This window comes from Polypterus senegalus, chromosome 1, assembly GCF_016835505.1.
Source record: "Polypterus senegalus isolate Bchr_013 chromosome 1, ASM1683550v1, whole genome shotgun sequence".
NCBI classification, from domain to species: domain Eukaryota; kingdom Metazoa; phylum Chordata; class Cladistia; order Polypteriformes; family Polypteridae; genus Polypterus; species Polypterus senegalus.
Window position 1 is genome coordinate 75,832,923 of NC_053154.1, and position 25,218 is coordinate 75,858,140.

Genomic DNA, 25,218 nt, shown 5'->3' on the forward strand with positions numbered 1-25,218 from the left:
TCCCTTTGGATTAATAAAGTATCTATCTATCTATCTATCTATCTATCTATCTATCTATCTATCTATCTATCTATCTATCTATCTATCTATCTATCTATCTATCTATCTATCTTTTATTTGTATCCCACAGCAATGAGTACTTAGCAAGCCGTCCCTGTTCTGTAGTGTTACCAAAGTAGTGAATCTGAGAGTTGTTGCTTTTTTTTTCCAAGTACTGTATTATTTCTGTGGTGGGCTGGTGCCCTGCCCAGGAATTTGTTCCTGCCTTGCGCCTTGTATTGGCTGGGATTGGCTCCAGCAGACCCCCATGACCCTGTGTTAGAATATAGCGAGTTAGAGAATGACTGACTGACTGACTGACTGTATTATATGATTGGCTTGTCTTTTGACCATGTATGAATCTTTTCAAAAATCAATGTAGTTTGTAAACTTTTCCTGAGATGCTCAGTTTAGTGCCTCAATAAACTTCATTAAGTAAAATACAAGCGAGGATAAATGAAATGCAAAGGTTTCAAATCAATAATCAGCCGTGAGTGTGAAAAAAATCTTTTCCTGAAAAGAAATCTCTATTCATTAAGGCAGCGAAAATATAAAAATCAAACCAAATTGTATAAAAGAATATACTCCATTTATTTACTGAAGGTACCTCATCCAATTTTAGGGCCACATAGGTTAAAGCCTATCCTGGGAGCAAGAAACATCACCTTAAGTAAGGGGCACATCCTTCACAGGCACACTTGGCCACTCCGCAACAAGTGGGAAATGCCAGCTAACTTGACTTGCATGTCTTTGCAGCCAAACAAAAATAAAGTCTGCATAAACACAGGTGGAATGTGTTAACCCCTCTCTGATAGGGACTGGACAAGAATTCATACCCTGGACTCTGGCAAAATTGTGCATTATGCAATATATATTAAAATGTTTATCAGTTTAACAGTTTTTCAGCTAAGGACAAGATGGACCCAAGACATGGAAGACAAGAACAAAGGGAATTATTCCCCTGTGGACTCCAGCTTTGCTGGCTATAAACTAATCAGATGACTGGCCAGCTATCTGCTTCAAAGCACACTTCTTTCTCTCTTTTCTACTGTACAATTCCTTTCTTGTCAGGTTTTGCGTGCAGAATCTCCTTATCAGTGAGTCTATATCTTCAGCTTTTGACTGTACACTCAATGAGCTATTCACAGTCACAACATCATTTTAACCCTAACTGAGATTATATTTGCTTTTAGAACTGTTAAGTGTCGGGCACTATTATTAATCTGTCTATCTTTAAAACACAATTGTTTGCTTGTTCCTTATGTACAGCTATATTTTTCAAGCCACAAACTTTGGCACACAAATTCTTCTCACAGGAAGTCAGGTTTTAGTTATATAATTTCAGTCTTGGATTCCAGAGATGGTGTGGGGCATCTTGGGGATGTAATTAGTGGCAAGAAATCCTACATTGTGATCATTAAAAGAGAAATAACACTGTAAATGCAGTTATTTTATCTTTTCAGTAGAGAATGTGGGTTTGATTCCTTTCTATTAACTTTTTATTTAATTAAAGTGTCCTCACATTATTTAGTCATTGCAGCACACTGTGTCAGAGTTATTTATTATTGTTTGGGATGACAAACATGTTCTCTTCCCATTAAAACACCATCATAACCTGCTACAGTTGTTTATCAGTGTACTCTGATAACCCCTTCACATGCTCATAACCCCACCTCTGAGTCAAATCTCATAATGATCTAGATAACCAATTGTATTTAGTCTAAACATGATCATTTTTCACACTATAAATTTATAGCAGACTTGTGTCTGCTGGTATGTACGTATTGGCAATGCATGGAGTGAGAGGACGAATTGATTGGCTTGGAGAGCACTTTCGTAATGTCGACATTTTCATCCAACAGTGCTTTTAACACTAACACTACAAAATTAAAATGGTAGTGAAAAGCAAAGTGAGAAGTCTTTGTTCAGGTATTCCATATTCAAATATAACTTTTACCTACATCTCAGTCATCCGAGTTTTCTTTATTGTCAACATGCTTGGTATATGAACACATGCCAAAAGAGCTCCGTATCCTGAGCTACTGTAACAAGCTCAAAAGAAGCATATGACTAGTATTTGTTGCTGAATGATCCAGCTTGCAGTGCAGCTAAAACAGTTATGGACTGCTTTATGCTCATGTCATTTATGAATAATCACAGACACATCAAATGCCTTATTTACAATCACTAAACAAATAATTAGGAACACCTGCTAATTACACCTAAGTACACCTGCTTATCCATGCAATTATCTAATCAGCCAATCATGTGACAGCAATGCAATGCATTAAATCATCCACATACAAGTCAGGAGCTTCAGCTAATGTTCCCATCAAACACCAAAAAAGGAAACAATTTGATCTGAGTGATTTTGACCATGACATGATTGTTGATGCCAGATAACCTGGTTTGATTTTTCTGTAACTGCTGATTATTCTGGGATTTTTCACACACAACCTTTTCTAAGGTTTCTTACTCAAAATGGTGCAAAAAACATTTAGTGAGTAGCAGTTCTGAGGACAGAAAGGTCATGTTGATGAGAAAAGTCAGAGGAGAAAGGCCAGACTGGTTCGAGCTGACAAAAAGATTACAGTAATTCAGATAACAACTCTGTACAACTATGGTGAGGAGAAAAGCATCTCAGAATGTACAACATGTTGAACCTTGAAGCGGACAGGGTACACAACAGCAGAAGACCACGTTGGGTTTGGTTTCTGTCAGCCAAGAACAGAAAGCTCAGGCTGCAGTGAGCACAAGATTATCAAAACTGGACAGTTGTACACTGAAAAAAACATAGCCTGATCTGATGAATCTTAATTTCTGTGGAGGCACAGAAATAGTAAGTCAGAATTTGGTTCCAACAGCATGAATCCATGCCCTCAATCTGCTTTGTGTCACCATTCCTGGCATGGTGGTTGAATATTATGGGTTCGCTTCCCAGGTCCTCCCAGCATGGAGTTTGCATGTTCTCCCCGTGTCTACGTGGGTTTCCTCCAGGTGCTCTGGCATACTCCCACAGTCCTAAGACAAGCAGGTTAGGTGCATTGGCGATCCTAAATTGTCCCTATTGTGTGTGTGTGTGTGTATCCTGCGGTGGGCTGGCACCCTGCCTGGGATTTGTTCCTGCCTTGTGCCCTGTGTTGGCCGGGATTGGCTCCAGCAGACCCCCGTGACCCTGTGTTATGATATAGCGGGTTGGAAAATGACTGACTGACATTTTCTTGTTACACTTTGGTCCTCTTAATGCCAATCAGTCATCACTTAGATGTCATGACTTATTTGAGTATTAGGCTCACCTGCCTTTTAAGGCGACCGACTTTTAAGCTGACCACTTCTTAAGGCAATTCAATATGTAGATCAATTTGATATTTTATACAAACTCATTAATTTGGTTATATTGCATTTGAGCAGTATTACTTTAATACTCATAGTTTCTGTTATTTTTGTGATGAAATTTAAACTTTTTTTCTATATTGAGGTCGCTCTTTTGAACCCCCATGATATTTACTACACGGTGAGGCATTTGTACTCCATCAACATTAATTATTTCCAGAGACATAATTTTGTCTATTTTTCCAGCGCATCGCGCACAAAAGCAAGGGAACGATGGGAGCACCAGAACTCTGCTCACATCATGTCGCTGCATCGCAAGCTGCAAGTAGTAAGTCTGTGATAAGTGGAATACCGCTACGCTTTCCACTCACGGGACGGAAGGACAATCCCAACCGCTTTTATATAGAAGGATTGTAGCTGACCATGTGTCCATGTCTGCATAAGAGTGTCAGTTCTCCTCCAAAATCAAAAGTAATGTTTGAATGGCAACTCTAAATTGGCTCCATATGGGTGACTCGTCTCCCAGCCTAGTTTGCTTCTTGCCTTATGTCCAGTGCTGGATGGCCTAAATGTCTGACCCCATGATATTTAACAGATAGATAGATAGATAGATAGATAGATAGATAGATAGATAGATAGATAGATAGATAGATAGATAGATAGATAGATAGATAGATAGATAGATAGATAGATAGATAGATAGATAGATAGATAGATAGATTATTAGCTGCAAAACAATAATGACATACAAAATGAGCCCACACATGAGCCAGCCGGTGTCCACAATACAATATCTGAAAATACAGAAAGGTGAAGGTCTCAATAATGTTGATCTGCTCAGGTCCATGAAACATTTTGATAGTGCTCTTAGAAAAAAGAAAAATCAACCATTTTAGAAATTCCTGCTGTGGCAGAATGAGAACACCAGAAATTTGCTCATCATATGCAATCATGAACATAACTACATAGCAAAACCAGCAGTGTTCAATTACCAGCATACATGTCAAAACTGCATGCACAGTCTTAAGGGTTAATTGAAGTCTACACCTGCGTATTTAGCATTGTTGAATTCAAAGCTGTTAGACCACCTGAGTGCATATCACAGAAGCTGTCCCTGCAGTAAAAATGAAAGAAGGCCTCAGAATGTGAGCAGGTAATTGTATGTACCTGCTGCAGGGCATTCTCTTCTTTAAACATTTAGGATTAATAAGTAATTCACATATTAAAAGTGCCTGTGAACTGAATAAAACTTGTTTAAAGAAAGCCATGTCTTGTTTTTTTTTTTTTTTTCAAATAAGAAATGAACTGCAACCAAAGTTCAGTGAAGTTTGAAAGTTCAAATGTTAGTTAACCCACCTTAAAAAAGAAGGTGGGTGTGATTTGTTTGAATCCTCCCCTGCCTTAACTGGCTCAGAGGGCGTCACTAGCAGAGGCTCTCACTTTAAGAAGACTCAGGCACGGCAGCTGCAAATTCAGTGAAAGTTTCCTTTTCTGTGTTGTAGTTCAGGACTTAAGGCAGGAGGCAAAAATGACAAGCCACTCAACCAACATGAGGATAAAGCTGCCCACCATCTGCATTATTCTTGAGGTGATCCTCATCATCCTGTTTGGTGTTTTTGTCAGATATGATAAAGAAACAGATGCCAAGAAGTGGCATGCACACCACGATCACAATGGCAGTGAAATAGAAAATGATTTTTACTACAGATATCCAAGTGAGTATGTGTCTTTTTAAAAGTTTTGTTCAATTAGAGTGAGTCAGTCTTCTGCACTAAATCGCTAATAGATCTTCTAGGGAGAACCAAGAAAATGGCAACATCAAAGACCAGCATCACTGTCTGACCACTGGCACAATGCATGACACAGGAATATTAGGTAGTGGGTAAATTTACTAGTACGGAAGGACTGAAATTTAACTGATTTCCCCCAATCCCTGACATAATTAACAAAGTACACCTTGTTTTTAACAACAGAGTAAAAAGAGCAAAAATGCATATTTATTAATAAGATTTACATTGCTTCATCATGTTTTGATTGCTGGGATTTATGTTGCAGGTTGAGTATAACCACACAGAACACCCCGAGGAAACTAATGCTGTCATTGACTGACAGATTCCATTTATGCATACACTTCAGGTTACTTTCATTTTAGTTTCAAAATGCCTCAGAGAAACTCATAAATGATACTATACCACTGTGTGTAAACCGATCAGATCATGGAAAAGCCTTCCTTCTAGGCAGCACAGTAAAAGAAGAAAAAAAAAATGCAACTACTTAGCTGACTAAACAACAGGTCCCGTAAAACTTGGCTCATTTTCAGAGCTGACTGAAGGGCTTAATTGTCAGCCAGAGGGACGGGTCTGAACACAAAGACACACAAAAAGGTGTTCATCAGTGTATGTGCAGATTTGATTTTGTTTCATAGTATATTCATTTTTATGCAGTACTTGAAAAGTGATTATGCAAAGTGTTCCTAATGCACATAGTAAACAGAAAGACTGACCTTTATCTCTTTCACATCCATAAAAGTTTCATTGTTGGGTTTGGCCACTGCATGTCAGTTAGGTTTCACTCTGTGGAGTCCTCTAACAAAAAGCTTCAGGAAAAGTAAGGGGCTTGAGTCAAAATGTTACATTAAGCTCAAGAGCATTATTCTTTGTCTGCCTATGCTGAGCACGAGTTAAATGTTAACTTCCATTAAAAACCTTGACTCATAACATGCCATGAATGCAGTTGCTTTAAGGATCATGCTGCTGATGGTGCAAAAAAATTTGCAATTAAAGATTTTGTGTGTAAAAAAGCTTTACAGATCCATACAATTTAGATCAAAATTCACTAGAATTCAGTTATGTATGAAAAACACAATTGATCAGATTTTCCTAAAACATCTGATTTTATTCCTGATCCAAGCAACAGTGAACTGTTGACTGTTCAACCTGCTTTAAACTTGTAAAGTTGCATATGTTACCTGCGAAAAAAGGTGAAGGATGACCCCGATGACTCACTGAAAAGCTAAAATTTGAAAGGATGGCACATCTTGGGCTGGAGATATCCACTAAGAAAGAAAATTTGGAAATATAAATCAATATTTTGGAGTAAAACCTCACTCAGAATATAAAGAACTAAATACCCCAAAATCTCAAAAATGCCTTGACAGATATGACTTAATTTTTTGACGTTATAGAAAAAAGATCATTAGCCAACACATCTTTTTTATTTCTCAGTATTTGTCAATAATAATAATGTAACGAGCAGTGTATTCTTAGACATTGCATCCTTTTTTGCCTCAGCTGTGATCACGTAGAGAAATGGGGTGTGCGGTTCTTGCAAATGAATACTGCAAGCAGAATAGAGTCACTAACCGAACTGACGGTATAATCATGCAGAGAAATGGGCCTGGTGATGAGTGAAAAATGGGCAGATACCCTGCACAGGAGAAAGAGACAAGGTGGCGAGCTGCATAGGAAAGGCGATGTGAAGTAGACAAAGCAAACATGGCTAGCAAGTAACCTTCTTGGGTACACGCAGTACTCCCTATTCTGTTGGTGTCTCTATGAGGTATAATATGCATTCAAATTCAAATTGGATAAGATTATACATAAACGTGAAAGAACAGGGGTTTTCGGGGGGAGTTGTTGGTACCTTTGTGGTAAAATACAGGCAATATTGCAGATAACCGGTGTGTCCATTTGGAGGTCAGACCACGATGTGCTGCTATGCTCCAGTACACAAGGCAGAAACAGGCAAGTGCTGGTATAGTATACCAGCCCACTTCAAGCCCTGTGTATGTTATGAATTTGCAGAAAAACTTTTTTGAGCACAACTGAAAGATTTGCATGAAACTAAAGCCAAAGTGAGAGAAAAAAATATGAAGGTTGAAAGAAGAGCAAGAGGTTCGAACCGAAAATAAAACACAAGTAGAGTTTGCGCAAGCTTTTTTGAGAGCTTTAGTATCCACAGGTTGGATAAGAGGTAATGACCTCCTAGCTGTCCTTTTATCCTGTTCGTTTGATTATGCACAGGTCACAATCCTTAGAAACGCTGGAAAGTGGGCCTAATGACTGGATTTCAAAATGGTGGTGATTGTGGACCTAAAAGGACATCTAAGACATTGCACAACAAAATCCAAAATCTGACACATTATGAATTTTAGGTAATTAACAAAATGAACAAAATCCACCTCGAAAATCCCAGCACAAATTGATACTAAATAATTAGCAAAGAAACAAATTGTGACAATATACAGCCAGGAGAGACGACATGCCTTGGTCAGTTTGAACGCTTGCTGTATATATGTATATGAAACTTTATAGGAAACCATGATTGTGTATATTGCTTTGGATCTAAACCCTCCAAAACTTAACGTAACGGTACAAGATTACAGATGAAAGCGTTACATTCGAATCGGACTGAAGCTATCGCTTTTAAAGGATCTACTACAAGGCAAAATTATATTTATACCCAAAATTCCTATTATTCCTACTAATTATCTGCTTGAATTCAAAACAATACAGTTTCCTCTAAAATTGTATTTTGAAATGACCAACAAAAAAAAAAAGCCAAGGTCAATCATTAGAAAAAACAAGAATTGATCTATCGAAGGTATGTGTTACTCATGTGCAATTGCATGTAGCATGTTCAACAGTGGCATGATGGTGTAGTGGTTGCACTGCTGTTTCACACTAATAAGACCAGGTTCATGTCCAGGGTCCTCCCTGTGTCTGCATGGGGTTCCTCTCGGATCCTCCCAAAGGCCATAGTCATGCAGGTTATATGACACTAACTTGGCCATGGTGTGTTCATGTGTGTGTTCACCCTGCAATTGGCTGGCGCCCTGTCCAGGGATTGTTCCTGCCTTGTATCTTATGCACGCTGGGTTGGGCTCCTGCTCCCCAGCAACCCAGCTCAGGATTTAGCAGGTTTAGAAAAAGGTATGTCATGTTCATGATTAGGAAATTCCAGTGAACTAATAATATTAACCCCTGGGTGGAACAAAATACTGTATACAGAAACGCACTCATTTACTTATATAGTATTCTGTATCTGATAAATCCAATTAGCCCATGGCACTATAACAGATGCCCGTTGTTTTTGGAAATTTCTGGGAAGAAGACAGGCAACACAGCTAATTAACCTATAAGATTTTAATTGGCCTTGCATTGAACTACAATAGTAAAACAGCACTACAGTACTGTCCACCAACATCAGTCCACTGATATCAGTAATGTTGCTATCCCCTAAACTAACCTAAACTCTGGGGGTGAGAAAGCATTTAGCCTTATTGCACCAAGACTTTGGAATGACCTCCCCAAAGCAATTTAGTCTGTTCACTCAATTTATTCTTTGAACTCACATTTGTTCAGGAGCTTAGACTGACATTCTTACTCCTTTCTCACAGTTCACCCTCTTTGTTCAAGTAAGTGCTTGTGATAGCATGCAGATTCAAAAATTAAAGTTGTTTACTATTTTGTAGCACTTTGTATTTAAAACCTGTCTTTGTTTTTAGCTCTAACACTGAACTTTGTGTTTAGTGGATTTATTCTTTATTTGGTGATTTAACACTTTGATCCTGGTTTCTGTCCAGTGTTATTAAATTAGTTTTGTCTGTGCTTCTATTGCCGTTGTAATTTTCTGAATATTTGTGATGTGCTTTGGATATAGGAAAGGTGCTATACAAATAACATATTGTAATTGGGTGGGTTTCCTGAATGGAAGGGTTAGACCTTTACATGAATGGATGACTCATAAAATGGAAGGACAGAGGAAACCGACTATCAGGACTCTCCCCATACACTAGATAGCAGCATCCCTTTCTTGCCCATGCACATAACCCATGGAATAATCTGGGAAGTTAAGTCCTATTAGAGTGCCTGGTGAGTTGCCATGGTGCTGCCAGAAGGAAATACCAAGATCAGGTATCCCTACTTTGAGGGGCTTCCTCCTGACCTGTAAGAGTTTCCTCTGTGCAATGTTATGGTACTGAAAATACTCCCAGGTCTGGCACTTCACCTCACTTGGGGAGTCAGAGTGGGAAAGAGGTGGACAATGCTTGCTTGGCAGGAGTGAAGGATAGAACAAAAAGAAAGAAAGAAAGAAAGAAAGAAAGAAAGAAAGAAAGAAAGAAAGAAAGAAAGAAAGAACAGTGCACAATATTGTGCTGATTTGGAAGACAAAATCTTTTGGAAGTTACTTTAGTACATGAAAAATACGTTAATTTGAACCCAGGACTGTTGTGGTGGAATTGTCTTTGTGGATTTGGGGATCTGCTAGACACCATTCAGGCCAAAAAATATTATTATTATTATTATATTTATTCCACTTTTAGTAGGGAAATCTGAATTTAGTTAAACAAAGCCAAACAAAGTGAAAAATAACTCTAGGCTGATATAAAGTAAGTCGGTTGTTTTTAGCATAATGATGACACTCTAATTTTCCTCCTGTTTGCTGTTCTGGAATCAACATGCTGTCGGGTGATACATTAGGCACAAGCAATGGCTGTAGATCTGCAATTAGGTGTAGTATTCACATCATAACTGACCTATTAGGGTGTTCTACCGTGTTAGCCATTATGAATGTAGTGAGAAGTCAAGCAAAATGACACCTTTTATTGGCAAACTAAAAAGATTACAATATGCAAGCTTCCGAGACAACTCAGGCCTCTTCTTCAGGCAAGATGTCACTTTTCCATTAAGAATTGAGATTTTCAGCTCTTTTTATTGAAAGCTCAGACAATGTCATGCTGTGGCTAAGACAATCGACATTAAACCCCAATACTGCTGGTTCAATTCCTACCTATGATTCTGTGCAAGTAACTTAGTCTGCCTCTGCTCCAACTATAAGCAGTTGTTAAATATCCTTGTATGTTAATAATAATATTAATAATAAAAATACATTTTATTTATATAGTGCCTTTCCCATGCTCAAGGCATTTCACAGAGTTTAACAAAGAATGGCATGGTATACAGTGTATAGCATTGTACTAAACCAGATAAATAAATAAAGAAGAAGAGTAAGATAGTAAATTCAGAGAAAAGCCTAACAGACAACATAATTGGTGGTCTAGCACACACACACACACAGGTTACATGAGCATATTGACATAGAGATAACTGAGAGAAGGATATTAAAGTCAAGTAGAGCTGAAAGCCTTCGTGAACAGATGAGCTTTGAGTTGTTTTTTAAAAGAATTCATGGAGTCAACTGACCTCATTAATTTCGGTAGGTCATTCCAGAGTCTGGGCACTATACAGCTGAAGGCCCTGTCACCCATGGAGTGTAGATTAGTGTGGGGCACAACAAGATTGCCAGAATCAGAGGACCTTAGTGGGCGGACAGGCACATAGTGATGGAGAAGGTCACTGATGTAGTTTGGCACAAGATTGTTTAAGGCTTTGTAGGTTATTGGTAGAATTTTATATCAATTCTGTAAGACACAGGGAGCCAGTGAAGACGGTGCAGGTATGGAGTGATTATGGTCGCTGCTGCTGGTTCAAGTAAGGACTCTTGCAGCCGAGTTTTGAATAAGCTGGAGTTGTGATATAAGAATAGTCAGTAGGAAATTACAATAATCGATGTGATAAAAGCATGGACAAGTTTTTCAGCATTAGAAAAGGAGAGGAAGGAGCGAACACGGGATATGTTATGGAGGTGAAAGTGAGAAAGTTTCCTAATGTAGTTTATGTGGGAATAAGGATTTAATAAGGAAGGGAGGAATCAAAAATGACACCAAGATTCTTTGCAGTAGAGGCAGGCCTAATGAGACCAGGCAATATACATTTTAGTGGTAGATCATTAAGAGGATGTACAGTGTCACAGAGCAGACCCAGACTTGGACATTGTCTCTAGTGTGACCAGATGGGGGTGCTCCAGCCACCCAAAACCGACACAAGCAGACACCAGTCACGAGTTTAACACATAGCACAAGTTTATTTACACAGGAAACTCTATTCTCTCATTCCGCTTAGCAGCACAGTACACTACAGCACAATATGCGCATTCTCTTTTTTCTTCTCCTTCTTCCTTCTCTCTTTCTCTTCCTCTCTGCTGCCTCCAATTCTCCTCTGACAAGCGTTGTCCTCTCCCGTGTGACTCTGGTTCTCGGAGTATTGGCAGCGTGATCCTTTCATTGTGTTCTGTATGATGAAAGCCCAATGTAGCAAGGCTCTGCAAGCTCCACAGCACCACCTGGCTGCACCCATGGAACCCTACAGGGCTTCAGCGAACTCCCATGGAGCCCTGCAGGAATTCATGGCACCACAACAACCCAAGGGAGGCTGCCATCTAGAGTCCCGGGAGAGATAATGTCCTGGATCCTCTCTCTTCCCCAAACCTTCCATCATATAGGCATCCCAGATGGGCAAGGGCCCTGGTCATCCACCACACTAGTTAATCGAATTCAGAATATCAGTGAAAGCATCCATTCAGCCAATTAGCAAGGGTGATATTAAATTTTTAAAACAGAAAAAAAATAAAAAAAATATGAAAAATTTAAAATAGAAAAAAAGAAATAACAAAATATTAAAAATTAAAAATAGAAAAAAAGAAATAACAAATGCTCTGAGAGGAGACAGAGCCTACAGTATCACAGGAGCAAAGCAGGCACCGACCCAGGATGGGCTACTGTGTCACGTGAAACATGAAAAGGACATCAAAGAGTCTCTTTCAATAGAGCATTAGAAGACAGTCTGCTAAAAATTGTATTCATCTCCTTTACTGAAGATCAGTTCTTCATCAACAACATCATGAAGGCTCAGATGGAAAGAACAGTTGCACATACAAGTTACAAACTATTCCTTCAACCACATATGAAGAAAGAACACTGCAGAGCACCAGAGAGTTAAAGGCATTTGTGTCTTGGCTTGACCTTATTTAGGACTGAAGCTACTATTCAATATTCATTTGTCAATATCTCTATTCGATGGAGATACTCAGTGTGTATACTCCATTACTTCCCACATCCAAAGACATTAAATGGGTCTTGTATAACTGAGTACATGTTTTGAATTGAACATGCACCCTGATTCATATCAAGCACCTAGTACCCCTGGAATAGGTATACTACAATTGTTCAGCATTTGAACGGACAGATGAAATGATAATATTTTCAGCTATAGAGATGGGATTTTACCAGCATGCTAAGAGCCATGCAAACAGTCAGTCTTTAATGAATGAAAAGGAACAGGAGCTGCTGTGACCAGACCATATGCAAAGCAGAACAGTGAAAACTCACAGATGTGTGAGATAAAAATGAGATTTTAAGCCCTGGAAAGTTGTTTTTGGGAATTTAATGCTTAATAAAACATACATCTTGAGCACTAAAAGACCTCCAGAGCAATAATAAAAGAAATGTTGGTCCAATTCTATACAAAAATACATATCTTGAAAAGCTCCATATTCCTACTTTCAGAGAGATGGGTCTAACTGCAGCCTGCAATACCTGTGACTGGCTGACTTATGTAAACAGGCACAAACACATCAGCCAGAAGTAAAACACACTTTTCCTATTTCTTGACTTTTGTAAAGAAGGTGAGGCCCATCAGTGTAAACAGCACAAATGACACTTCTGTAAACATTAAAAAAAGACGATCAGTAGTATGCTAATAAAAGAGCAGACATTAAAGGTAAACACTAGGCATATGGTGAAGAACAGTAACATCGTCCAGTGCTGAAATGGTGCCACACATTGAACTGGTTCCTATAAAGCTCCTAATGCTGCTGGGATGGACCCAAGCTTCCTGTAGCCCTGTAATAGAAAAAAAAAAGATTTAGAGGAGTGGATAGCTGGAAAGATGACAATGGTTATTTATGTGAAGCAAGTTAAAAAAATATATTACAAGTAATAAAAAGATCAGGCTTGTATCGATGGCATTGTATTCCTATCTGTTTGACAGGTGTGTGGGTGTCGGTGTATGTAGTCAATACATCGATAAAAGTAATTTTCAGAATGCTTCATTAACAACTCTTTTGGCATATGCAAAAATAAATCAATATTTCCTTTCTTAAAGCCACTTATGACCCATGTGGACTACAGTAATCCCTCGCTATATCGGATTTTAAATGTAAGCACATCTAAATATATATCACAGATTTTTCGCTGGTTCGCGGATTTCTGCAGACAGTGGGTCTTTTAATTTATGCTACATGCTTCCTCAGTTTGTTTGCCCTGTTGATTTCATACAAAGGACGCTATTGGTGGATGGCTTAGAAGCTACCCAATCAGAGCATGTATTACATATTAACTAAAACTCCTCAATGCTATAAGATATGCATCCCACGCGGAGCTTGATTGTTTGCTTGTCTCTGCCTCTCTCTCACCCTCTCTGACATTCTCTGCGCCTGACGGAGGGGCTGTGAGCAGAGGTGCTGTTTGCTTAAAAGATACTGACGCTCCTCTAAAAAAATGCCGCTTTATTGCGGTGCTCGGCATATTTAAAAGCACAAAAGCACATGTATTGATTTTTTGATTGTTGCTTTAATCTCGCTCTCTCTCTCTGACGTTCTCTGCGCCTGACGGAGGAGATGTGAGCAGAGGGGCTGTTTGCACAGAGGCTGTTTGCTTAGAAGATCCTGACGCTCCTCTAAAAATGCCTCGGCAAACTTAAAAGCACAAGTATTGATTTTTTGATTGTTTGCTTTTCTTTGTGAGCTCTCTCTGTCTCTCCCTCTGAAATTCTCTGCTCCTGAAGAGAAGAAGATCTATTTGCATTCTTTTAATTGTGAGAAAGAACTGTCATCTCTGTCTTGTCATGGAGGACAGTTTAAACTTTTGACTAAAGGGTGTTATTTCATGTCTAGAGGGCTCTAATAATGTTAACAGTGTGGGAGAGTTTATAAGGGCTTAAAATATATAAAAATAACTACACAAACATATGGTTTCTGCTTCGCGGATTTTCGTCTATCGCGGGGGGTTCTGGAACGCAACCCCCGCGATCGAGGAGGGATTACTGTACTGCATTCATATTATGCCATACCAATGTCAAAGCCGGTCAGTGTGGGGTTTTGCAGTTGAGGTTGATTTAACACTAAAGAGTGAGCTAAATATTTGACAAAGTGAAGATTTCCTTGTAAATTGCATGGCAGCATTGTAGCAGAGTGATTAGAATCACTGGCTAGGACAAAATCTATATAGAGCTTTAAAGTTCTCTCCCTGTGACTTTTATCCAGACATGCTGAATATTCTTTCTGTATCTCGAAGACAAGTGTGTAAGATTATGTGGTAAACCTAAAGTAGTCCTAAATGACAAAACATTAGGAACCCTTAGTTAGTGTCAATGGATGGATGAATAGCTCCTCTTTTCTTTGCTGGTCTGATCTTTAACTAATGATCTCTAGTTTCAGCTAAGACAATTTTTTTTCTTACAGTTTAGTCCCATGAATCATTCCTCTTACTTTCTACGTTTATTTTTTAATTTTATTTTATTATAGTTTTGTAAAGTATTTATCCATCTGCCTACCCATTGATCCATTCCCCCATCCATCCATTCTTTAACCTACATATCCAGAGCAGAGTCACGAGGGGGAAGGTATGTACAGTATATGTCTGTAAACCCAACTGTGGTCTGGCAACCAGTCCAGAGCTCTTTCCTGCCTTGCACTCAATGGTGGTGGGGTAGGCTCCAGCCCAATGCAATCCTGAATTGGATTAAGCACGTTTGTATGTATGTTCTAAATATTTGTACGGTTTAACTTGCAGTATAACTAATATAACTGTAGCTCAACCGACTGCAGTATAAATGCTTACTATCCACACCTCTTGTAATCAGATTCATTCCATTGTAAGTGATCTGTTCATTAAGTCGTTTGCTGTAACTGTAAATGCAGATATGTTCTAGCAATAACAATGGCTCCACGGTTTCCTTCCTTTGTGGTTTCACCTGCTTTGGAAGAAGACACTAATGTACAAAAACATGTTTTGTGCCAGTATTGTGGTGAGGAAGTAACGAGTAAACTCAGCAAACTGCATGCATGTGCATCTTACTGTACATTTTATTTATTTAAGGTTTATTTTTGTTGTTATCTCTAAAAATTGTTACATGCACTATTAATTAACAAATTGGGTTCCAAAATAAAGTACAATCGTGTGTATTATTATTCACAAAACGGAATTTCTGATAATGATGCTGATGAGGATGATGATCAAGAGACACAGTGGTGAGATCGATAACACTGTGGTCTCACAGATCTGATGCCCCTTGTTCAAATCCTGTATCTGGATGTTGTCTTTGCAGAGTATCCATGTTCTCTCAATTTCCGTGTTGGTTTTCTTATGGGTTCGCCATTTTTGACACATCCTCAAAGATATGTACGAAAGGTAATTGGCAGGTTTCCACTGTCACTGTATGAATGAGGGTGTGTGCACAAGTGGTCCAAGGTTGCTTCCTGACACTGTGGCCCTAAACTAAATTAAGTGAGTGCAAGGATGTTATGTTGATTAGTCATGCTGACATTAAGCATAGCCTGAACCCATCCATCCATCCATTATCCAACCCGCTATATCCTAACTACAGGGTCACGGGGGTCTGCTGGAGCCAATCCCAGTCAACACAGGGCGCAAGCCAAGAAACAAACCCTGGGCAGGGCGCCAGCCCACCGCAGTAGCCTGAATCCAAGAATAATAATTAAATTGTCTTCATATTTTCACCCATTGGATTACCATTCTAGGACTCAGATTTCACCACAGATAGCCTACTAATGTTTACAAAAAATATTCATTTAATATTCAGTAGAAAAATTATGTTCATATCACTGAATTATTCTTCCTCTACTGTATAATAAAATGCTTTTACAGCTTAGACATACAAGCCACTGCAAAACCTTATGTTGGTCTGGTGATGTTGTATGAACTTCTGGCTAAAACATTTGACTGTAAACAACAAACTTGCAGATTGAGTTTCTATCATTGATGCTGCTGTCCTTTAAATAATCAAAAAGATACATTTAAACATCTATTCTCTAGGTCTGTACTTGTAAAATAACAAAAATAATAAAGTTTATTTGTTCAATCATGAACTAAAGTTTCCTCATTCTGTGTAATAAATTGTAAATTGTATTCTCAATACAGCCTTTTCTGTAATCCACTAATAAAGGAACCCAATGTGTCTGTAAGACAGCGAACAGCACAGATGCATGGACTGTGACCGCCAGCTAACTGTTAAGCAGATACTTTTTTACATAAGGAAACACCTGTTTCAACTCCAGCAAGATCTCATATTTTTTATTTTTTTTCTTAAATTAGCACCTTTAGCCTCTAGGTGCATTTGGCCAATGGGGAAATAACTTTGCTATTTGCAAGCCAAAATTACTTTCTTATATTATTTTGTTAAACTTAGTAACACATACAGTAGTATCTGACCATGAAGAAGAATTTGTTGTTTGTGAAGCCTTTTCATTTTTATGTAATGGTATCTAGCTTTGCTTCGATAGTTTACAATTGTATTACATCACATCCCATAAGCCTAATATCTGGTTTTTATGATTAAGACAACAGACCTTTTATCAGACAACAAAGTTTGCTGCTTTGAGCAAATATTTTGTCATTATTTTTTCCTGATGGACTGTAAGTTATCAGTTAATGCTATTACTTAAATTAACATTAATAAATTACCTGTCTGCGATGGGCTGGTGCCTTGCCTGTGATTTGTTCCTGCCTTGAGCCCTGTGTTGGCTGGGATTGGCTTCAGCGGACCCGCGTGAGTTAGCATATAGCAGGTTGGATAATGGATGGATGGATGGGAATTACCTGTGTAACAATGAAGCACATTTAAGCAGTTAACAATTGCTCCATCTGTGCATTCCTTAGATATTTTTAAATGCAAGTAAACCTTTCTACATACATTTGAATCAAAAAGGACCAATTACAAAAACAAAACCTTCTATTAATTTGTTCTAATGTGGGTTGTTTTTGGACTACAGCTCCTCCTTGGTACTGCCCACAAGCTCCCAGGCATTCTGAGTAAATCTGATCCATCCCATAGTTTTAGGTCAACCAATCACTGGATGTGCAATCCATGTTAGTTTGATCCTCTCGATCTCGATAAGGAGCTGCAGCAGCTCTACTCTGTGGTCCTTCAGTATGGTTAAACCATTCACTCTACCCTAAACATTTCCAATTATTAGCATGATGCTCATCTGAAGATTCCCTTCTTTTAGTCACATCTCATGGTCATAGAAAGCAATAACAATGTGGATTGAAAGCTTCATCCAAAAACTCCCATATGACAATCCAGGACTTGTCATTCTGTAGATGCATGGAAATGCTATTGAGGCTGTGACATGGTAAGATAACTCCAGTTCTCTTTTGACTTGGGGAAGAAATAGACCCTAACAGATTTGTGTTATCAAATTAACCATTTAAGTCTACATTATTTTCTTCTGATCTAAAGATAAAATTTCAGTTTCATGGCAAGCCCTCCAACCTACAGTGCACTAAAATAAGACAAAAGTCACAAAGGCTATAATCATCAACCTCCAGTATGCTAATAACTTTGCCTATTCTTCCCATCTGTGGAAAAACTCCACACTATTTTGAACCTCTTCACTTAACCCTAAAAGTCCAAAACTGTCCCTCAACAATTGGAAAAAGCACAATATCATTTCCCTGGGCCGAAATGGGCAATCACCATCTCTTGGGATACTCTGAATGTTGTTGCACTCTTTCCATAATTTAGTGACCATTTGTTCCAGTAGTCAGTTATATGGGAGAAGGTTCGACATCATATTGCTAAACCAGCATGTCCTTCAGGAAACTCTGTTATTTGAGAACCAAGATATTGCAGCATAAAACAATTTGAATCTCTGTGATTGTGTTTGGTAGCAAGACCTTGGTAAACTACCACTTCCACCTAAATACTTTTGACAGATTTCATTAGTGCTGCCCCTGGAAGATTCTCTTCATGAATCTGATGGAAGGATTAACTGAGACTATCAGCACACTAGTTCTGACATCCTCACCAAAGAAAAGATATTCAGGACTGAAGCCATGATCCTGCAGAACCTACTCTGTTGGATGATCCCCTGCATCAGAATGCCCAGCTCTGTTGACCCGAGGCATATGCTATACATACTGATTAGCCAAGTTCAGAGAACTTGAGGAATTGAAACAACGTAACTCAATGACAGCCTCAAAGTAAGCCTTAGAAAAGCCAAATCAACACCAACAGCATCTGTAATTACATGAAAGAGTTTTAGGACATACAGTATGTCTTACTATTTTACCATTTTGTTTTATAATTTTATTGATTTTATTGAAATCACGCAACATTCCATACAAATAGATCAATTTTACAAGAATAGGATTGAAAACACATCAACCCCCACTCCTGAGAAAGAGTGCATAAGCAGCAGAATACAACTTAAACCTACTAAAAATAAGTAAATAGATAAATTAATAAGTGAATATACATAAATGGAGAAGAAAAAGAAAAAAAGAAAATGGGAAAAGAAGCCACTTCTTCAGAGCTTTAAAAGCTTATTCTAGAATGTTATTGATTAGATCCTGCCAGGTTTTAAAACTTTCTGCACAGATCCTCTAAAAGTGAGAATTTTATTTTTTCCAATTTCAAATAGTATATACTGTAACATCAGTTACCCAGTGACTTAAAAGAGGGGAGTTAGGATTCTTCCAGCTGAGCAAGATAACTCTGCATGCCAATAGTGTTGTAAAGGCTGTGACAGATAGGGGGCGCTGTCGTCCCCTTGAACCCTCAGACCAAATGCCAGACACCAGGTAAAAGTCCAATAAGTTGACTTTTTATTAATACACATTGCACAAAGCACCCTTCACTCCACAATACTCATATAAATACACAAATCCACAATAACCATAAATCCTCCACTCCCAGACGCATTGCCACCCTTCCACCCAGCTCAGCTCACTTGTCTGGGATCTCTCACAGTCATTTATAGTTAATGACCCGGAAGTGCTTCTGAGCCCTCAGTCCATGTGATTATCAACACTTCCGGGTCAGGTAAAAAGTCCTCCTTTTCTTCCTGGAAGTACGTCATTTCCCCTGCCTGTGTGACTAAGACATACTTCTGGGTTATAGGGCAAATACACATCTCTGAGCCTCCCTGCAGCGTCTCCTGGTGGCCCTGACGTTATCCAGCAGGGTTGTGTATTAAAACTACATAGTCCATGATGCCCTGCTGGAATTCGGGGCATCTCCATGTCACAGGGAGGGCTCCCTCTGACGGCCTGGTATGAATGTCTGGCCATAGTCCACAAGGTAATTACAATTTGTTTGTCCTTCTCCACTTTAAGCCCATCTGGGAGTACACCAAACACAGCTGTTAATGGGTTAGGAGGTATTGTGACACCAAGACTGCCTGAAAGGCATTTAAACATGTTGGTGCGGAATGATGTTAATTTGGTGCAGACCCAAAACATGTGACCCAGTGAGGCTGGAACTTGATTGCTGCGTTCGCAGGTTGGATCTTGCCCTGGAAACATTTTGGACAATTTTAAGAGAGACAGATGTACTCGATATATAATTTTGAGTTGAATAATTGTATGCTTTGCGCATATGGAGCTCGAGTGAATTCTCTGCATTGCTACCTTCCACTCCTTTTCTGATATGTTGAGGGAGAGATCCTTTTCCCATTGTCCTCTTGGATCTTTGAAAGGAAGGGGCTGTAAAATGGTTTTATAAATTGCAGAGCTGCTGTCTAAGTCCTTGAAACTGATCAATATTTTTTCCAGCATAGAGGGAGGTGGGAGGTGGGGAAAATTGGGCAGGTTCTTTTTAACAAACTTTCTAATTTAAAGATAGTGAAAGAAATGTGTTGCTGGAAAGTTAAATTTAGAATGTAATTGTTCATAGGATGCAAAAACATTGGTTATGTACAGATCTCTAAGTGATTTAATTCCAAATGTTTTCCAGACATTAAAAACTATTTTAGCATTTTTTAACTGTTATAATGTTATCGACAGATGCTATGTACAAGGCTGGTTCCTACCTTGTACTTGATGCTGCCAGAGTTAGGCTCTACTTTTCCTTCTATTACAAATGATACTAAGAATCTTGAGAATGTTATGTTATAATTCATATTTTTCATATATGGACACTGAGTTAAATGTCATCTTGCTGTTATTAATTTAAAGGGACATATGATTCCAATGTGTCCTCAATGTAGTAATTAGTTAGTACATGTTTGTGCAGCATCTATATTGCCATTTTTACTGGAATTGGTTTCAACTTTTTTTTATTGTCTGGGACAACAAGAACAGAAACGTTACAAACACAGAATCTTATTTATCAATTACTGCAATGGTAATGTTATTTCCATAAATTCTACAACAGACCATCAGTTCACAAGGCAAAGTCAAGGAAAACAAACAAGTTCAAGGTTGGAATTTCCCATTGATTAACTGAGATTTTCTTGGCTGAGTAAGTAACCATGTCACTAAAACTGTGTAAACTGTATAAAACTCAATAAAGTAGTGCCAGCTGAATGCTTTCACATATAGCTTATCATTAAGCTGTGGATTATCTGTTGAAGATTAGAGCAGTGGTGCTAGTTTTTCTCAAGTTGCAGCAACATTACAGAGAGGTGCTGGTGAATTGATTCATCAGTTTTGTAGACTAGAAGATGTACTTACTGATAGTTCTGTATCCCTGGGATACTGATGGATTGGTGTAGTAAATGACTCTTATGAGGGGCTGACTAGTAAGTCTATTAATAGGTGGAGATGTCACTTGTAGTGCTGCTAATCTTTAACCACCCAGGCCCATGGGTACACTAGAAGGTACTGGACAAATCGACTGGTAATAGCAATAAAGAGAACAATGCATTGTCCTTGGTTGGTAAATGTCATGAACTAGATGAACCATTTCAACCATTTCCATGGGTGCTACCTTGTGTGATTTCAAATATATAGAAGTATAGTTGTATTCTGGAAAGGCATACACATACGTGTCAGGATGATACGTGACAGCTTAGCAACTCAGATGTCTTTCTAGTTACAAGTAGAATGGTTTATGTCCATATTATACTATTGGTGATGCTTAACAAGTAATATGTAGATTACGATATTCATGCTCCTTTAGTGTAGTGCAGCAAGTTTAGGAAGTTTAGTGAGTACTAGATAATGAGTATGTTTTAGGCCATCCCAAAATGAAAAAGTCGGTCTAATCAGTGTGCAATCTTGCTTTTTAAGTGAAGAGGCAGTCTAATCATAGTAAATAATATCCTGTTCACTACTTAAGGATAAATGCTGTTTTTTAAAAAAATGGCAGTTCAGTTAGGTGTGTCAATGGTAGGATGATTATTCAAATTTGCCATCGGTTCTTTTCCTGGATCATAACCTCCTTAAGGACATCACATAAACTTGTTCCAACAGTGACATTGATTGCTTTCTTCATAAAAAGGTGTCCAAGTACTGGCTGAAATGGTAGGTGGTTAAGACATCATGGAAAAGTCTTCTACCACAGTTGAGAAATGAGGTCACAATGGCACTCCAGCATTTTTGCTGGAGATGTTATGCAGAATGAACTAAAGTCTGTAATCTCTGAGTGAACTAAACAGATGTCTTGTAGCTGGAAATTTCTGTATCACAGTTCAAGATGTAAGTGCTTCACAATCTCTCAGAAACATTTCAAGGGCTCTTGAGGAGAGCAGATTACCCTTCATATCAGGGGTGCATTAACTGGTTAAGCTCGGAGGACTTTCAGGGAATATCCTTCAGGAATAAGGATTCAGTTTCATGAAAGAATATTGGAACTTTTCCAGCTCATTTGCAGTTTTGCTGTGGGGTCACTGGTAATTTCTCCTCCTTCCTTCATGTTGAAGTATTCAAAGATCAAGTTGTTAGTCTTAGTAGTCCACCCCCACTTCTTATGTCAGTGCATGAAATTTCAAATCAATGTTTTGTAACTAGGCCTTGTCAAGAATAAAAAGCTAGAAAAAACATTTTCTCTCTCTCAAAACACCTTAAAATGAGAATGATTTGGTTACTAGTTAATAACCCTTATCAACATAAGAGATGACAAGGTCATAAAAGAAATGGAATCCAAGAGCAAAACATGTGGGTACATAGCAAAAAATATTAATAAACATCACCATTGGACATAGAAACCTCGCTGCTATTTTCCATCCATCCATTTTACAAGCTCACTTATCCTAAACAGGGTTGCAGGTGCCAGTTCCATAAAGTGTTGGTTGTAAGGCAGGAACAATCCCCAGACACGCCAACAGTCCTTTACAATGTGAACACACACAAGTCCATTTAGCAATGGCAATGCACCTAACCTGCAAGCACCCAGAGGAAACTCATATGGACTCTTATAGAATGTGCAAAATCCATGTAGGAAGCAACTGGGACAAAAACCCCAGCCTCCTTATTGTGAAGCAGCATTGCTACGACTGCACCACAGTGCTGCTTGTTTTACATCCATGCGCTTTGTAATCTCAACTAACTATTTATAGTTAAAGCTAAGGGCCCTTTTTCAGTTTACCATACTGTGAAAATGAAAGATAGCATAATGATTAAATATCAGATATCTTTATATAAAAAGTTCAAGATTTAAAGCAAAATTGTAATCACAACTGACAAGTCTAAAAACTTGAATTTAACTTCAGAACAAGCAAGAAGATAGGAATAGATGGAGTGATACTGTATTTAAAATGAAATTTATTCATGCAAACCCATTAAATGGTGTTTATTGTAATGTGTTTTTAAAATAGAGCTGCTGCATATACTGTATATTGTTTGAATCCAAGCTATGAAAACTTCTCTATGAAATATGTGCAGCATTGTCACATTACGCTATATGAATTTAACTTTTCCATTTCCTTCAATAGCCTTGATGAACAGAAATGTTTGAAATGTACTCTTAAAAATAAAGTGCCAGAGTGGTCCTTCAGAGCGTTGCCATAGGGAGACCAATTTTGGTTCCCAAAAAACTCATCCAGATGAATGTTCCAGAAAGAACTGTTATTTATTTAGATCTGTAACAGGCTGCATTACAGTAAATAACCATTACTAGATGGTAATAGATGTGTGCCTTATGATTTTAAAAAGGCTCTTGCATATAATAGCACAGGCCACGTCCCGGTTTCCTTCCTCTGTAGGTAGCCTATCATAAAGATTTCAGCTGTTTTTTTTCTACATAGAGTATTAGGAAATTTTTCAAAGCAAAAAGAACTAACCTCATATGCAGAGAACCCTTCCCAGAATGAAATGTACATTGTCAAGTAACGGCTCCATGAGGAACCACACAACCCAGTAAAGTTGCAATATCAACAGAAATATGTATCATTTAAGCCACCTCTGACCTTCCAAAGTGACACTGTTTTAGAAATGTACAATCACTTTACAGATGCCTTGTAAATATTTTTAGGAGCTAAAGAAGCCTTTGTTAAGGTCTTGTTACATAACAGAATATGAGTAATGGATGCATATTTGTCGAACCTAAAGTAAAGTGTTACCAACACAATCCAAATTTTAAACTAGGAAATTTTGATTCAAATTTTGTCAACAGAGACTAATTTTATTCATTTCTCACTAGCTATGCACACTTGAACATTAAACACTGTCATAAGCACGACAAAGAGCCACACAAAAAAAAAGGTTTGGTGCAGCCACCCATATATTGTTCCTAGATGCAATGGATAATTGTAAGGTACAGCTTTGTACAGGTTCAAGTCCACAACTGAACTGATTTGCTGGCAAAAAGATGACGTCTTTACGGGAGAGCGGAGGAAGTGACGTCATCACTGGGGCTGGAAACCAGAAGTGGGGTCATTGAGTCCGAAACCAGAAGTGACATCATCAGAGCCATGCGGAATTTCCCATAACTGGTCTGCTGAGAAATGAGAGAAAGAGTTAGTGGACTCCGGCACCCCCTGGTCTGGCATGGAGTTACTCTCATTCAGGGCCTTTAGCTGCCTCCCATGCGCACGTGTGTGACAACACATTATTCCTTAAAAACCCTTGTGGATGCTGACATTGTCTCCCATTAGATAGTAAACAAATGACAGATAAGTGAATTAGAAATTAAATGACAATCATTTGCTGTCAATAATCAAAATATTTTTCAGGAAAAAGCTTTTAAAAACAGAAGGGCTAATAATAACCTATAGTTTGAACTGTACATATCAATGCCAAGTTGGGACAGAACATACACTATCATTCTTTATATTGTATTCAAGTGTTGACCCACCAATATTGGTTCCCACTTTGTGCTCAGCGCTACTACTGACATAATCACTAGCTCCCCACTACAAAATGATAAGTAGAAAAATGATGGATGTGTTGATGTTAAGAGTATCCAAAATGATAAACAAAATTTTAATTCTGTTCAGGGGTCTTTCAAGACTCCACAAGAGAAGAAGGCTAGTAAGAACTTTAATTTTTGTTCATACCTATCAATGTCCATTAGGGAGCGCACACACAATAAGTTACTGTATATGAAACCTTTCGTTTCGTATTATATTTTACGCATGCTCCTCTTGGAATGCTTCTTGCCTTGCACCCAACTAATTATGTCTTTTTTTTGGTGCTTCAAATGTTTACTTTAGTTCTCAACTAAAGTCAGAGATAAAGCAGTTTGTACAAAATTCCAAAACAAAAAAAATGTACTTTTCTGTAACTAAATGAAACCATGCTATTTAAAATTAGAATGTCAATACTCAGTATGTGTGCGGTTTATACACAAGTGAATCTCAAACCTGGTCTTGAGATTTTGCCCTCCCATTTGTGAGATAAGCTGTTTCTTTTTTATTTGTGTAAATTATATATTATTTTTAATTTCTTCAACACATTGTCATTTACTCTTGCACAGTACCTATTTCATTACTAAGCAATTTAAAAAGAAGAAATCAAACAAACAGCAATAAAATTATGAGATG

The 25,218-nt window shown here is 38.2% G+C and overlaps 1 protein-coding gene across 1 annotated transcript in view; it reads left to right on the top strand.

Moving 5' to 3' along the window:
* Window positions 1-4,814: 4,814 nt before the first annotated feature.
* rhbg (Rh family B glycoprotein) overlaps window positions 4,815-25,218 on the top strand; it is a 94,628-nt gene continuing 74,224 nt past the window's right edge. Inside the window, exon 1 of the mRNA XM_039751055.1 lies at window positions 4,815-5,087. Within this exon, the coding sequence (XP_039606989.1) occupies window positions 4,901-5,087 (187 nt within the window). The 5' untranslated portion in view covers window positions 4,815-4,900. The remainder of the gene's footprint in view (window positions 5,088-25,218) is intronic.